The 17,941-nt window shown below is 35.9% G+C and overlaps 1 protein-coding gene across 1 annotated transcript in view; it reads left to right on the top strand.

Annotated features, from left to right (window-relative positions):
• The first annotated feature begins 486 nt into the window (after nucleotides 1-486).
• LOC111054297 (ras-related protein Rab-10) overlaps nucleotides 487-17,941 on the top strand; it is a 31,347-nt gene continuing 13,892 nt past the window's right edge. Inside the window, exons 1-3 of the mRNA XM_039428296.1 lie at nucleotides 487-1,034; nucleotides 3,698-3,758; nucleotides 11,075-11,213. Of these exons, the coding sequence (XP_039284230.1) occupies nucleotides 908-1,034; nucleotides 3,698-3,758; nucleotides 11,075-11,213 (327 nt within the window). The 5' untranslated portion in view covers nucleotides 487-907. The remainder of the gene's footprint in view (nucleotides 1,035-3,697; nucleotides 3,759-11,074; nucleotides 11,214-17,941) is intronic.

The raw sequence follows: 17,941 nt of genomic DNA, 5'->3' as shown, positions 1-17,941 counted from the left end.
AATATGGATATATAATATATTATGAGCATTAAATTGCTGCATTTAGACAAGGTAAGCTCCGGTAATGAGTGCCACAAAGTAGGAGGAATCCTCTTCTCTGTGTGAGTGCTAAGACAAAATAATGAAGTTTGTTGGCGCATTCGCAAACGAGTCATAACTTTACCGGAACGCGAACTGGAGCTACGGTCACAGTATACATACAGTACGGAAACTTGGCTATATCCTGACGCCAAAATCCGCCATCTTGTTAGGAAGCGCCGCATTGTAATAGTATTGATGGTAGGTTCGGATCACTTCAATGATCCGGATCAATTGATCTCATTCGCTGCCACGAGCCAATCAGAAGACCAGGATTGGAACTTCCCAAGGTCACGTGACGTGTTTAGTATTGGCGTCATGTAAAAAGCATTGGTTAGATAGGCGATTGATTACAAGTTTCCATTCTGTATATTCTGTGCTGTAGCCACTGCGTTTAAAATCAGTTTCATTCGCTACTGTTCTATCTTGGCAATATTGTAAACAAAGAATGGGAAACCCTGATTTAGTTCATATTTTGACCACCAGAGACTGCATAAGTCGAATCTTCAGCCAATTTCTGTATCCCTCGCGCAGGTGCCAAAAATAATGAATCATTTCTGGTAGGTCCACTCTTGAGAAAATAGTTTTCCAAATTCCCTGAATTTCTTCTGATATTGATAATACATAATATTCATGCTTTTTATCCCTTAAAGTATAATCTTGATAGAATTTTTTGGTTGGCTTAAAAAGGCTGATAGGTTGGCTGATTTTCGAGGAACTCCTAGTGAATATGACGCCATTGTTATTCAATTAAATTATTGTGAACTGACTGATGAGAAGTGCAAGTGCTGCCTCCTGCTCCTGCCTACTGCCTAGCCTGACTTGAAAAATGGCGAAGAAAACATACGATCTTCTTTTCAAGTTATTATTAATAGGAGATTCTGGTGTTGGAAAAACCTGTGTTCTTTTTAGATTTTCAGATGACGCATTTACACCAACTTTTATATCAACAATTGGTAATGAATTTATTTTAAAATACTTTATTTTAGTAATGAGTCAGATGTGGATTTTTATCAGGGAGTGTACTGGTTAGGCTAGGCTAATTTGCTAGTTTCAACTTGATGAAGAATTCATCTTTATTAACCATATACATAGAAAATATTCATTTAATTGATTACATATGTAGTTAGAAAATCAAAATCAAAGCCTAAAAACATATTACGGCATATAGAGCTTCTTGGTAGTATGAACACCTATATAGTTATTATTCAGATGAATATTTTCTGACTCATGAGATGTGAGAAAATTTTGACAAGCTTGTCTTCTTCAATGTACTCTGAGATTAATAAATACTTTTATAAGATTATAACCTGTTTGTTAGAGAATGCAGTCGTTCAATCAAGTATCTGTCATAGGGGATTTATAAAATATTGACTAAGTTATATAACGACATAATATTATTGTAATAGCAAAAATAACTAGTTCGACCTATAATTTTTTAATATCGGCACAATGAATTTTAATTGAAATGAACTTATTGTTCTAACCTAAAATGGGTACAGTACTGTATCCAAGAAATACATGTAGCCTATTATCAATCTTGAAAATATTGAATCTATCAAGTGATTGAAATTTTTTCCTTAAAAAGTATTATCCTACACAATACAATAGTTTAAAATACCTTATAAATTTTTAAATAAACATTCGAGCAAAAAATTCGAACTTAGCAATATCTCTGAAACTATTAAATTTACAAACTTGGAACCGGTTAACTTACATTGTATTCTTTGTTAAAGTTTACACAAGACTGGAATATTTTAGAATCGATTGTAGTCTCAGCATTGCAATAAATAAAAATCCATGTAAAATATATACCCTGTCTGTATAGTCAATCCTTTGAAATCGAAAAAAATTGATGCATGGCTAAACTCGTGTTCACCTACCCTATCAATCTATGATAAGTTTAGTATTCCGCTGCGCCCCATACTAAAGTGCGGCCCGTATAATACAAAAATATCGCCTTTTGAAAGCAAATTTGTAACCTACCCTTTTATCTTGATAAAATTATTGAACAATTTCAGGTTCTGAAGAAATGTCTGGTTTGATGTTTCAATATTCATAATACATATTGTAACACATAAGTAACTGTACCTAGGGCAGCCCGAAATTAATAGGCGCCCGGGGCGAGATTTTGATATGCGCTCCCCACCCCCCCCCCAGTATAGGTACAAAATAGAACCAAACTATAAAAATTATTTTTAATTTAGGAATATCAACGGAAATTTAAAATTAAATAGGTTCTAGCCTGCAGAATACAAGGTTAGAAAAGAGTATAAGATAAGAAGTTTATCTATCACCCAGCTTGGGACAATGAAGCGACTCCGATTCCGGGTGACCCGGTCCAGAAATTTGTACTAGCCCGTACTATTTGTTCAGCAGCTCATAAACTGGTCCAGCATTGCATGTCGTGCTTGCAGGACTGACCAAAAAGGAAGAATCGTGCCAGTGTTTGAGGAATGTCGTGCTAAGCACGTCCTGCATTGCACGGCACAATGACAATCCGGAAAGGTTTGATTTTTGTCGCGTCAGGCCAAAAATATCACTTCTACAACCGACTTCTCGCACGGCACGGAGCGAACTGAATTTGCAGTGTATGGGCCTCATCGTGCCATGCCAAGCTGGTCATGCTAATACAAAAAATGCTAGGATGTGCAATGCACGAGCAGTGTATGGGCTGCTTTCGGGTCACGATTGCTGACCTGGTCGAGAAAAATCAAAGATGGCGACCGGGTGATGAACTGGACTGAAATGGAACGCGGGTCGTCTAGCTCGGGTCATCCGAGACAGTGATGGAGCAGTGCATCCTTGAATGCAACCAATGGCGACTTGCAGGTTGCAGGAGCAGTGGGCACGCACAGGATCACTCAATGACTGGAAAAATATACGCCTATGATATGCGTAGAGTGACTGTATTTACCAAAGTTTAGTCAGTGAACGTCAAGTTGTTATTGTTTATGCCACAATTCACACTACACATCCACGCTTCACACTACACGACCCCGGTCGCCCTGCCCTTTGGGCGGCCCTGGCTGTATCCATAAACCAAATTACTATATTTAACGTTAAATATTAGTTATTGGTTTTTTCAATATTGCGCACATTTCAACCTGTTAATTTTTTGTAACTAACCTAATGGTCTTCTGTAAAGAGACTACAGGAAAATATCTTGCCCCGGCCTCCCCGCTCCGCTTACATGCGACTGCTGGACACTGATTTTATTGTTTTTGGTGGTGATTCTCTGCTGGCTTTTCTATTTTATCCTTTAGTCGGACAGTTTGAACGATGAGTGAGAAACAATACGTGGGAGTGAGTTACATAAGCAATGTGTGTGAGGTGGGAAGTTTCTCCCATTCCTACCTGCTTTATTTCAGCATTTAATAGATCAGGCCTCGGATATTCCGAGGCTTCTTGAGTGTGCGCGCATTTATTTTACATTTGTATTCTCTGCTACAAGCTGAATCCTACATACACTTATCTGATATAAAACACCTTCCATCAATTATTACAAATAAAAAAAAAATGTTCTCATTATTTGAAGAGTCTACTTCCATGCTTCTCTTGTTTACATGTATTGTTTTTAAAATCAAATAAATTATTTTCATGTTTCTCTTATCTACAGGTATTGATTTTAAAATTAAAACAGTGGAGCTAAGAGGAAAGAAAATTAAACTTCAAATATGGTATGTTCCAAGCTCACCATTAGCCTATTATAGTTTATAAAATAATGTTTATTTATTCTGTAATGAAAATTTAAATCTATTCAATCAACTAGGTTCTCCAAACTGCCATAAATTTTTGAAAATCATATAGATTAACATTCAATAAATGATTTACAGCAAGTCTATAGCTAGCCCAGTCAACGAAGTGTTATTGAGGGAAAAGTTTGGAAGACAATTTTTGACCCCACAGTTTTGTTTAGGGTAGTGAGGAGTTAAACATATCAAAAGTCCCCACCCCTACCCCCTGTGCTAATGGGGTGGGGGTGGCTCAAAGGTACCATTTTTTGGTTTCTCGCATATAACTCGAAAATTATCCATTTACAGACATGACTATTCCATAAAAAATTAAAGCATGCATAATTTCCTACAATATTGATCTAACAACTTTTTCTATATCTCGTTCACTTTTCGAGATATCCGCTCTAAAAGATGTGACGATTTTGAAAAAAAAAACACATTTTCCTTCATTCTTTTGCTATTTTTGCTCTTATAACTTTTTGAATATTGATGGGAACAATCCATGCTGATCATGAGCTTATAGAGCATCAAATTCTCTTCAATTTAATATATAATTTCACAAGTTTACTACGCACATCCCCACGACTGTTGCAGCAGCTTCAGTGTTGAGTGTGAGTTCTTCAGTTATGCAATAGATAGGGCAAGAGATATAGAAGAAGTTGTTAGATCAATATTGTAGGAAATTATGTAAGCTTTAATTTCTTATTGAATAGTCATGTCTTTAAATTCATAATTTTCGAGTTATATGCGAGAAACCAAAAAATGGTACCTTTGAACCACCCCCACCCTTAGCTCAGGGGGTAGGGGTGGGGACTTTTGATATGTTTACCTCCTCACTACCCTAAACAGAACTGTGGGGTCAAAAATAAATTGTCTTCCAAACTTTTCCCTCTTTACTCTTTTTTGAGCATTTATTGCCTGGACTAAGGCGGGATGCACACCGGAGAAACGCATTTTGTAAAGCCCTCTTTCATGAAACTTGTTTCATGCAATCCGTTTCTTTCGCGCATGCATACAAAAGAAACGTTCCCTGCTTAATCTTATCAGTCGATTGCGAGCAACTTTCGTTTCACGTTTCCTGAAACTTTTTTCACGAAACGCGTTTCTCCGGTGTGCATCCCGCCTAAGCATATTTTACTTGATTTGCGAAACGGTTTGCTTCTTGGTCACACTGAGTGTATTTATCTTACTGTCCAATCTACTCATTTTATTGAGTGTTGACTGTAAACCATGCAGCTTGGGAGGAGGCGTGTAAGGCCGGCTACTAACGATATTGCAGGCATGTCAAGCGTGAAATCATGCTTGTTCAAGCGAACGTGACCTGAAAGAGCACACTAGTGATACGATGCTTACATAGAAAATGAATTGAACATACAGGGTGTTTACGAAATCTCTAACAATAATCTAGGGCAATGTTCCTGGGTAAGAAATATATCTAAATATCATATTTAAATTGTCCGGAAGTCTTCAGTTACTCACACAGCGGCCATTTTGCTTTTTTCACTTGATATTTTTCTTTTGAATAATGGCTGAACATACGAAATTGAAACTTTGCACAATCATTTATAACAACTTGACATAGCTACAAAAAAATTTGATGTTTCTTCAAATTCATAAAACAAAATGGCAGCAATTTGAAATGTTGTTTCTTAAATAACTTATCAGAGACAATCTACAACATCATGAAGAAGTGAAACATAAAAGTGATAGAATTCAATTGATAGGTGTAGCAGTTCAAGCAGTAAATTATCACTTCGTTGTTGCAGCTATTTACTGTCCTCCCAGATATTCCATCAGAAGAGAGGAGTATTCGACATTGCTTGATATGTTAAGAGAAAAATTCATTCTTGGTGGTGATTTCAATGCAAAGCACGTGCATTGGGGATCGCGCTTAACAACTCACAAGGGAAGACAGCTCTTCGAAGCAATGAAAGAGATGAGGTGCGAAGCTCTTTCAACTGGTAAACCAACCTACTGGCCCACCGATACGAGGAAAATCCCAGATCTCATAGATTTCTTCCTGACAAAAAATATATCAGTTGATTATTTGCATTTAGAGGATAGTTTCGACCTTAATTCCGACCAATCCCCCATCATTATGACTGAGTGATTCAATTCTACGGAGGGAAAATACTTGTCCAGCGTTAGCAAATAGCCGCACTGATTTGGATGGTTTCCAACAGATGCTGGAGGAAAGAATAGAATTGAACTCACCATTAAGGAACGAAGATCATATTGATCGGGAGTTGGAGAAGTTTATGACTGATATCCAGCAGGCAGCATGGTGTAATACCCCACAAATCAGAAGAAGAACCACTGGAAATAATTACCCTGCGGAAATCAGAGAATTGATTGTTGAAAAACGAAGACAAAAGAGTTTTGAACAATCTCACTCAAGAACTAAGGAGAAAGATACAATGTATCAAGGATGAATCAATTAATAGTTACTTGAGAAACTTGACAGCAGAATGCAGTACGGACTACTCACTCTGGAAGGCAGCTAAAAAATAAAACGAACCATTCAACAATCTCCTCCTCTCAGAAAGCAGGACAGACAATGGACAAGGAGTAGTGATGAAAAGGCACATACATTCGCGGATCATCTTGTAAACGTTTTCCAGCCAATCAACTCAGGTGAAGAGGAAACTTTAGAAGCGGATGAGAATATCTTACAGCCGAATCAAGAAATAATGCGTGCCACAGTAGAAGAAGTGAAAAGAGAAATAAGAAATCTGAACAACAAAAAAAAAACCTGGATTTGACATGATAACCGGCTCAGTCCTCAAACACCTACCAAGGAAAGCAATAGTGAAATTAACAAACATTTTGAATGCTTCTTTCAGACTAAACTTCGTACCAGGAATATGGAAAGTAGCAGAGGTTATAATGCTACTGAAGCCAGGTTAAGAGCCACATGAAGTATCATCATATAGGCCAATATCATTGTTACCGGTCCTATCCAAGTTGTTTGAAAGGATTTTACTTAGTAGGCTAAAACCAATAATTGAGAGACAGCACATAATTCCAAAACACCAATTTGGCTTCAGAGTGAAACACTCAACAATAGATCAAGTGCATCGGATTATAAATGTAATAGAGAAGTGCTTAGAAGAGAAAAAAGTTCGTTCAGCAGCTTTCCTTGATATAGGGCAAGCTTTTGATAAAGTATGGCATGAAGGTCTTCTTTTCAAACTGAAAAAAGTGCTACCAAAACAATTTACAGATATATTAAAATCCTATCTGACTGACAGATACTTTAGAGTCAGGCATGAAAATTCATATTCTGATTTGAAGGAAATAAAAGCAGGAGTTCCTCAAGGAAATGTTCTAGCGGACATGCGTGCAGAAAACGAGGAGAGATAGAGTGAGGAACGACGAAATAAGGAAGGAGGTGGAGCAGAGGGAGACCCTATTGACCCACATTTCAAATGCAAGGCTGAGGTGGTACGGACATGTGGAAAGAATGGAGAATACTAGAACGGCGAAGGTGTGGCTACACGGAGAGGTGGAGGGAAGACGACCTAGAGGAAGACCACGAAGAAGATGGCGAGACCAGGTTAGGCGTGAGATCCAAGAGAGAGGACTGGACTGGAGGAGGTTGGAGGAGGAGAGGAGTTACTTGGACAGACAGACATGGCGAGGCATCGTAAACCGCACCCGGGCAACTGGAGACGGAGATCGATAATGATGATGATTACAATCCTATCTGACTGACAGATACTTTAGGGTCAGGCATGAAAGTTCATATTCTGATTTGAAGGAAATTAAAGCAGGAGTTCCTCAAGGCAGTGTTCTGGGACCAGTTCTTTACCTACTCTATACCAGCGATATTCCCAGCCTTGATGAGAATACTACAGCAACATTTGCAGACGACACAGCCATATTATCAGTAGACAGTAATATTCATATTGCAACAGAGAAAATACAGAGATCCATCAACAAAATTCAAGATGGACTATAAAGTAGAGAATGAAATTGAATGAAACAAAGTCGATTCACATCAATTTTACCAATAAGAAGGACCTGCCCATATCAACAACCAAGTTGTACCATATGCTAATGATGCCAAGTATCTAGGTATGACCTTGGACGCAAAGCTTCGCTGGAAGGCCCATGTCAAGAAGAAGAGAGAAGAGCTTGGAATCAAATATAAGAAGCTGTATTGGCTGATCGGAAGAAACTCCATCCTTTCAATCCGAAACAAAGTACTTCTGTACAAACATATATTAAAACCAGTATGGACGTATGGTATACAACTTTGGGGGTGTACCAAAGACAGCAACATCAATGTCATACAACGTTTTCAAAACAAAGTGCTAAGGAAGATTGTGGATGCTCCTTGGTATGTCAGGAACAGCGATCTTCATAGAGACCTGCACGTCGACCTGGTGTCCACCGAGATTCAGAGGCATGCGGAGAGGCACGAGGGGCGACTGCACCAACATGACAACGTCGAGGCGATCCAGCTGCTAGATAATGGAGGGTTGGTGCGGAGGCTCAAAAGGAGGAAACCGTTTGAACTACAGTAACTATATTACCCACAGTATGGCCATTGACTGTCACGCTTCTGATTGGTTAGCTCGGTCACATGGTACAAATCCGCCATTAAGATTCCAAACAAACTTTTAAGTCCTATCTTATAGCATTGGAAATTTGGAATTTATCACTTCTTTTACCGATTGTAAACATATTTTGAACTCACGATGAGTTTGATATATCATTTTCGAAGGGAAATTGATTATATTTTAATGTAGGCAATAAAGAAAATTTTAAAAACACTAATAAAGCTTCAAACATTAATTTTCCTTCCTTCGGACTCATCGCAGACCACTTCTAGATAAATATGCAGAAAGATAAATTTCAATTTTACTGTATTTCCTCATCCAATTTATTATTCCCGGCGGCGGGAAAAAAATTCCAATGGCCATACTGTGGGTAATATAGTTACTGTAGTTTGAACTAGTGTAGTGCTTGTTCAAGTAGTGTCCAGTGAAAGAGCAGAGCAGTGATTGAGTGAATCTAGCTTCTATAGTGCAGTCAATAAGTGTACATATTAATTAAACAATAGCAGTAAGAGTTCCTAATGAGAAATTCACTGTTCAATTTTTCAAGTAGTAATTTAGGATAGAAAAAATTAGCTCATTAGTCTTTAGACCAGATGGCTATAGTATTGACCAATAGAAAATTTTCAAGCTATTTTAGATTACTTCAAAGAATAATGATGTTAAATAACACTCTTGGTCTTGGCATACGATTAGAATAAGCTGCCTTATCTCAGTTAATTTTTATCCAATCTTGAAAAGTCAGGTACCTGCAATCGATAGGTAATTAAATTTACTAAACAAAGTTATTCTTGTATTTTTTTTGTAAAACCAACAGTTTCTGAGTTATTTAAGGAACAACATTTTAAATGGTTGCCATTTTATTTTATGAATTTGAAAAAGTATCATTTTTTTGTGGTTTTGTCTAGTTGTTATAAATGATTGTGCAAAGTTTCAATTTCGTATGTTTAACCATTATGTAGAAAAAAATAAGTGAAAAACTCAAAATGGCCGCTGTGTGAGTGAGTAACTGAAGACTTCCGGACAATTTAAATGTGGTATTTAGATATGTTTCTTTCCCAGGAACAATGCCCTAGAGCCTAGAGTATTAGTAGAGAGTTCGTTAACACTATTCTTACATGAAATTAACTATCAATGAGCTTAACAACAATTAAACCACTGGCAAATTACAAACTATAATGATATAATTGAGCAGCGAATAATTATAAATTATAATAGAGCAGGGAAGAAAAAATAAAGAATCTCAGTCACAGAGTGTAGTTGACTACACTCCCTGTGTATCAGCCTGCAACGTGAACGCGATGCTGTGAGAATGTACAAACTGAACGACACAACGTCCCAGACACCAGACAAATTAAAATCTGGTAGATCTGAGGTACTCCCCACAAGATATATTTGTGTTATAAGGTCGTACCTATATCTCGACATCCACCTCCTTAATAACTTATGTGGTTACCCTTACAGTAATAGTTAGAGTAACCACATAGTAAGGAGGTAGAGTTAGAGGTACCGCAAAATTTATTTGTATTACTTTGAGGTACCTCTATCTCCTCACTATGCAATTATCATAAGTACAGTAGAAGCTCTCTTAACCGACCCCTACGGGACCGGACCGTGGTCGGATAACGAAAAAGGTCGGTTAAACCGAATAATATTGTAAATAGTCGTAATAGGTGTTAAAATCATTCAAACAAGTAAAAAAAAACTTTTAAAAACTGTTCCTAAACTTTTAAAACTACTGTAGCCATTACTCACCCAATAGTCCTTATGATCTTCCATGTCCCTTGATCAATGAGACACCGTAATGTATAAGAATAAGAAGAAGTAACATAAATTTAACTCATTTTAATAAACACTCGCAAAATTATAAATTAGAGGTTAAGATTTTCTCGGATTCAATTTGGGTGCAGTAGTCCTGAATGGATTTTTTATTACGCTTCCAGTCCTTGACCGTTGTAACACCGACACCGAGTTCATTGCTAATGCTTTTAACAGATTCCCCTTTATCAAGCCGTTCTATTGCTTTTAGTTTTTGTTCCATCGTCACAACCAGTCTCTTACGTTTAACACCACTCATTTTACACTACTGTACTTTACACTAACAAAGTCAATTACATAAACAATTAAAAAAACAATTACGGTATCAAAAACTGTTAAATATCAAAGTTTGCAAACACAGTTAGCACACTAGGAACTGCCCGCACATGATAATGAGAGCTACTGACTGAATTTTGACTTGCTACGGAATCATATGTTCGACCTGTTGAAACATGAAAGTTATATTTGGATCGTTATCGCAGCAGCAGCGGAAGTTTGTATATTCCTGGAAACGGTCGGTTAATCCGACAGGCGGTTGATCCGAGGTCGGTTAAGAGAGCTTCTACTGTAGTTCCATTATTTTTTGCAGTTAGTTAAATTTAGCAAAAAGGCTCAGGAATAAGGTCATTGTCTTGAATATTAACACAAATATGATGTGTGAGATGTCTTACTTGGAGGCAGTGCATCTGTGATTTGTACTTCTATTCCGTTCCTATGTCTTTTATTTTCTTTGACAAGGCTGTATTGGTTGCATATTATCATGAGTGCTATGCATATGATATCATCTGATATTGGCTATTTTTAGGCTTTCAACTGTTCATAACACATAAATTTGGCCTATGACTACATTTTTGCATATAAATACTATCTCATTTTCAGGGATACAGCCGGCCAAGAAAGGTTCCACACAATAACTACATCATATTATCGGGGAGCGATGGGTATAATGCTAGTTTATGATATCACAAATGAAAAAAGCTTCGAAAACATAGTAAAATGGCTCAGAAATATTGATGAGGTATGTTATTGTTTTCTACCTTGATTTTCTTATAGTTCTCTATCTTGAATTGATAATATGGAGAATATAATATCAGAATCGGTTGTTCTTTTTGATTTTCTGTTAATCTTGGTCAGGTTTTCTTTTGATGATCTGCCTTAGAAAGATGTGAATAGACTGATGTGTTGTGTGATACGTTGTACACCTGCATATCTGGCTCGTTGAATATGAGTGGGACATGGATGAAACCTGCAGCACACTTGATTGACCGAACGTAGTCAGGTCTATGTTTTAACTCGGATTTTCTTTTGTCTGTCTGTATGTAACGCGATTACGGCCAAACGCGTTGATAGAATTCGATAAGATTTGGCAGGAATATTCCTTTTTCAACTGCGTGTAGATGTATGCACAAGGTTTTTTTGAAATTTTGCATTTTAAGGATAATATGAAAAGAAAAGGAACTCCTCCATACTCTGATATCACTATATATACCATCTACTCTGAAGATAGGATTAATAAGACTATGGAATTATTCATAATCAATCAGCTGACAAGCGGATTACACAGATGTTCTGGAGAAGCCGTGTCTATTTCTACTAGTAGTTCTGTGAACAGTAGACCTCGCGCAGTTATAAACCACTGTCTCCTCTTATACTGTCTATCAGAGTAAATTCTATTCTGTCTGTATGTTGTGTCGGCGAGATATCGGTGTGAAAACGGCTAATGGCTGTTGGGTTTGGTGTATCAGAAATGCTAACATCAGAGCTAATCTTCTACAAGACATACTGGCAACAGGTCAGCCCGAGTTGGAAGCAGAGAAAGGTCGAGAGACAATGCTATGTTATTTTATAGTTATTAATATTGCATGAAATCAATAGTGCATAAAAATTACATGCAATGACGCATGCAATTAATTAATAATCCACTCGACAGCTGATTTATGATGAATAATTCTGTAGTCTGATTTTAACGGTAATGGTTGAGTTTAAAGCCACTGATCGGCGAGTGAACGATGAGACCGGTGAATGAACGTGGCTCTGAACGAAGTACTGTTTGGTCGTTGAACGATGCATAGACTCACATGCAGCGCTAGTTTATTTGGAATTGAAATCGGCCATTGAGGGGACAGACTGGAAGATTATTACATACTGAAGATCTTGAAGATTTTTGTGGTCTATAATATTACAAAAATATATCTATACTTTTCTACAGTGAATTCCTATCTCACTGAATCACTCACTGATCACGATTTCTGGAAAACTACTGGATGGATTGCAACAAAAATTGGAATATAGTTTGCTTATACGTCCTAGGTGCTCACTAAGAAATCTTTTGGCGATATTTCAACTCTAAGGGTGGTTTTTAAGGGTTTAAAGTTAGTCTTATAGCATGTATATTCTTCTCCAATCTCTTAGTTATAATTGAAATGTCCATATCATATGTTACTATAGAACTATAATCTAGAGAGAGTACCTATTCGAAACAGTTGTTAACTGGCAACTAAATTAATAATTTTGTCAAGTTGGCATTAAGTTGAGATAACTTTATTAGGTTGGCACCAAGTTGAAGAACTATCTATTTAATGCATTTATCGAGAACAAATTGATTGGTCACTGCTGCTTCAATAAGAGCTATTCCTGGGAGTATAAATAATAATTATTTTTTCCATAAAACAAACTTCTATGACGGGAGTTGCTTCCTTCAATTGATCCTATTCTATCAAGACTAATTTTGTTTGAATAACCGACAGATCGCGAAAACTGCTAAACAATTTCGATGAAATTTTTATAATTCAGTGTGATATATTATGGAGGGTATTTTTAAAACTTCAGAAATGTCCGTTGTGGAATCTGTTGCAAAGAATAAGGAAATTCGGCCAAAATTTAACTTGGGCGAAAGAAAGGCGTTATTTATTAAAACGGCCAAATAGCTGTTGTTCCTTTTCCTAATGGAAAAATATCTTCCTTAGAAGTAAGGCGCTTTTCCCATGAATCAATTATTCCCAAACATTGATGGTTTTCCAAAGAAAATAGAAGATAGCTTTCGATAAAAATATTGGAGAATATGCATAAAAGTTCGTTGACTGTCACTATTCCTCATTAATAGCATCAATGCTCCCCATTCAAACAATGCTGGCACATTGATGTGAATTTTGCTTACTAATTTGGTTACTTTAGATCAGATGAAGATAATAATGTTGATGATCGCTACTCTTTCAAGTTCAATAATGTTTGACATTTTTGCTTTTGATGCCAGCTGTTATTATTCTGTGAAATAAGCTCTCATTGAACGAAATCATTTTAATAATTGAAGTCAGTTATACTAAGAAAGCAATTTCTGTTTGAATATGTGTTTTTGTTTGTGGATATGTATGCATGTCGGACGAATCTCGAAAACTGCTCTAACGATTTCGATTAAGACCAATGTATAGTTTCGGCTTCCAAGGAAAGTCGTACTCGTTAGAATATCGGATGAGTTGGGGAACGGAGTAAAAAACCTTGCTGGCTCACAAACATCGGTCTTCTTAGCACTACTCTCTCTCAATTGACGTGCTCACTCGCACATCAGCCTTCTTTTTCTAGAGAAGTTTATTATTACAGTAGCAACACTCTCTCACAATTGACTCGCTGACTCACACATCGGGCTTCTCTTTCTAGAGAAGTTATTATTATACACTCCATTGTCTACTCATTCTACTGCTGTTCTAAGCTAACATGACTGATCTGCTTTTGAGTAGATCAGAGAACACTTCATTTTACTAAACACTATTTTTCTAAATCAACTTACAAGTTCATCAATTTACGAGTGCACCATATAATATATAGATACATGCAGTAAGTGCTGAAGGGTGATAATAAGCAGTTGTGACTGTATTAGTGAGATTTGGAAAACATTCCGAATCATTCTAAAAATCCAAGGCCAAGAAGGACTAGACTATCATACTGTACATTAGTTTTTAGATTTTTAGCTTTTCTTCCGATTGAAAACTACTTGTACTCTTCAATCAATTCATAAAAAGAAGCCTAACAGTAATTATTTCTTCAGATTGCGTTCAGATTTGCAAGGTGACCGGATTTTTGGAACCAGTAATTCTGGAATCAACTATGAAAAAGAGGGATTTTGGGACCATATCTTAGGTCTCTACCTGCAAGGTGATTAGCAAACAATAGCCGGCCCTTTCGACAGGTTCACAGGCTTCTGTCAATGAATGAAAACCATTCATCAATTCATTTTTGGGAATAGTTATGTTAGGCCAACTGAGTAGATAAATAATCTATTTTCATTACAGACAACTCCAAGAGCAGAAGGCCTCTTTTCCTACATGTTATTAGATCTAAGTTTCTTGATCTAATGAAAACTGGAAATTTATATTTTCTTGATCATGTAGCGGAAATAATAATTCAACTTGAAAATGTGAATAAAGAGATATATGAAGTATATTTATATCTGAGTATAAGTATATTTATATCATTATATTTATGAAGCTGCCACTGAACTTGGTAGAAAAAGTTGTGATTTCTGTTGATCTTAACTTGGTTTTTAACCAAGTTCAGGAAGGGAAACGTCTCTGCCCTGATTGCATTTTCTGGATACAATAATTTACATGATTCTTTACATGAACCAAAAAACCATAGCTACCGAGAATATAATACAGTCACTATATACATTGGTGCTTGCAATTTATATTAGAGTTCTGATTTTTAATATATTATTTGGATTCATGAGAGAAGTCCAGAACCAATGTCTTCATGCAAAATTTCCTTGTGCTACATACAGGGTGGCACAAAAACCTCGTATTTTATATTCATTTTACAATATTCAGCTATTTCTGCCAAATCCAAGAATCAGACAGATAAATTTCCTCCCGCCTTTTTTCAGATTATAGGACTCTGAATAAAATGAGATCATTCGGAACTCTCTATCGCCAATGAGTACTGAGTTATGATTTTTCGAAAATGAGTAAAACTTTAAGAAAAATCAATTCTGATGACTTTTAGTTTTTGATCAACAATATCTTCCGATTGTTACCATTTAGATGTACGATTCAAAATTCCTCGGCGTATTTTTGTGCTCTACAATCTGAGATCAGGTAGAGCGCTCTATATCATTTAGATTTCCAGGTGCACATGACAACAATGCTCCGTGTATCGTGTGGTCTATCACGCATATATCCAACATTGCTGTACGGAATTATTGCTCGGGGTGGTGCATATGAGACTATACTCTCACCTTTATCAGTCATACAAAGAATTATCATGAAAACTGCAATTCGTCAGCCTCAACAATATCCCAATTTCAAGTTCTCAACATTACTCAACTCTGTCAAAACCCTGATTTGGTATATTTTTAAGCGCAAGTTTTCTTTATTCACTAATAACCGCCACAATTACCAAACAATAACTGCTCTGAACACAGGTATCATCACTCCTAGACTGCTTGAAATATTTACAACTACTCTACATTAATTAATTCAATGCATCACTGTACCGCATTTCGTTTGACATTTTTGAACTGTGGCTTCTTTGCAAGTTGTCATTATTATTACTTGAACGTCTTCGAGAATTAATCTTCTCAAAACCGTGCCGGGATAATATATCGTTTGTCATATTATAACCTACAATATTTGAAACATTTTCCTGGTTATGGTCGTCAGCCGGAGTAATATTTGGGTCAGTGACAGCTGGAGAAACTATCTGATCACTTGTCGTCTGCGACAAAACTCCAGCTGGTGAGGCAACAACTTTTTAAGGTTTCTCTTCGAAGATTGATAGGCCCCTGTCTATTGTAATGCCCAAAAATTCAACCTTATCTATGCTGCATGAGTTTGTTAATTGGACCCCTCTTTTACTGAAGTTAACTTCAATCGTTTTTGAGACAATATATCAATATGATTTTCCCTAAGATACCAGAATTATTAAAAAATCCCGAAAATAATAAAATAAGCCATCTCAAGCAAATAGTCAACAAATGGATACTTGGTGTGAATCGTGAGGAAATGGAGAATTATGTAGTATCAATTTATTCTGATCGATGGTGGTCGAGTGGTGTGATAAGATCGCAAGTATACTATAATATTAAAAATTGATATAGATATGAATAAAAATTGAAATAGAACATAATAAATAGGGAAGTTCAAATGAATTTATACGAAATTCAATGTGTACGGTGTGATGATGAATTTTGAGTGTGTTTGGGATGTCTCTTTTAGGATTGATTGATTTCTTGTAGTATCCTAATACCATTAATTATCATTTTACGTATGTAAGTAATATATCTTGTAATTAATCATTATTATTGCTCTGTTTCTTTTGTTTTGGTAATATGTTATGATTTAGTGCTTATTATTGGTTGAAATTGTTTTGTTTTTCAATTGTATTGTATCATTGTCATATCTATCATAATTATATCTATAATAATTATAGATATATGACTATGATACAATTATTGTATATTGAGTAGTAATTATAGATATATGACTATGATACAATTATTGTATATTGAGTAGTAACGAGAGAACTCGTTCCTAGCACACAGGCTTTGTCCATGTGAGGAACCTTCTTCAAGTTTTGTATATGCATTTTGTATATTGTTTGTACTTTTCTAAGAAGAAGAATAAAGATAATTTCAATTTCAATTGTGGAAAACACCTAATTTTCAGCTTCAACCATCATCACCAGCTACATTGTCTTCACATTGATATTTCGCAGAATTATATAAATGTTCTTGAGATTATGTTCTATAAGAATTACACGTTAGATGCACTTTATTTCAGTATTTCCTACTCAGATTGCAGAGCACTAAAATACGCCCAGAGGAATTTTGAATCATACATCTAAATGGTAACAATCGGAAGATATTGTTGATCAAAAACTAAAAATCATCAGAATTGATTTTTCTTCAAGTTTTACTCATTTTCGAAAAATCATAACTCAGTACTCATTGGCGATAGAGAGAAAAGCATAGGAAAAGCGCCTTATTTCTAAGGAAGATATTTTTAAATTAGGAAAAGGAACAACAGCTATTTGGCCGTTTTAATAAATAACGCCTTTCTTTCGCCCAAGTTAAATTTTTGCCGAATTTCCTCATTATTTGCAAACAGATTCCACAATGGACACTTCTGAAGTATTAAAAATACCCTCCATATATCACACTAAATTATAAAAATTTCATCGAAATTGTTTAGCAGTTTTCGCGATCTGTCGGTTATTCAAACAAAATTAGTCTTGATAGAATAGGATCAATTGATAGAAGCAACTCCCGTCATAGGAGTTTGTTTTATGAAAAAAAACAATTATCATCTATACTAACAGGAATAGTTCTGATTGAAGCAGCAGTGACCAATCAATTTGTTCTCGATAAATGCATCAAATAGATAGTTCTTCAACTTGGTGCCAACCTAATGAAGTTATCTCAACTTAATGCCAACCTGACAAAATTATTAATTTAGTTGCCAGTTAACAAATGTCTCGAAGAGGTACTCTCTCTAGATTATAATTCTATAGTAACATATTATGATTTGGACATTTCTATTATAATTAAGAGATTGGGAAAAGAAGAATATACATGCTAAAAGACGAACTTTAAACCCTTAAAAACCACCCTTAGAGTTGAAATATCGCCAAAAGATTTGTTAGTGAGCACCTAGGACGTATAAGGAAGCTATATTCCAAGTTTTGTTGCAATCCATTCAGTAGTTTTCCAGAAATCACACTCCCTTTCTTATGTCTATATTGACTGGACTAATATAC

The sequence above is a fragment of the Nilaparvata lugens genome, chromosome 5, assembly GCF_014356525.2.
Source record: "Nilaparvata lugens isolate BPH chromosome 5, ASM1435652v1, whole genome shotgun sequence".
Lineage (NCBI taxonomy): Eukaryota > Metazoa > Arthropoda > Insecta > Hemiptera > Delphacidae > Nilaparvata > Nilaparvata lugens.
The sequence above is the reverse complement of the archived record's forward strand: the minus strand, read 5'-3'. Positions and strand labels throughout refer to the sequence as shown.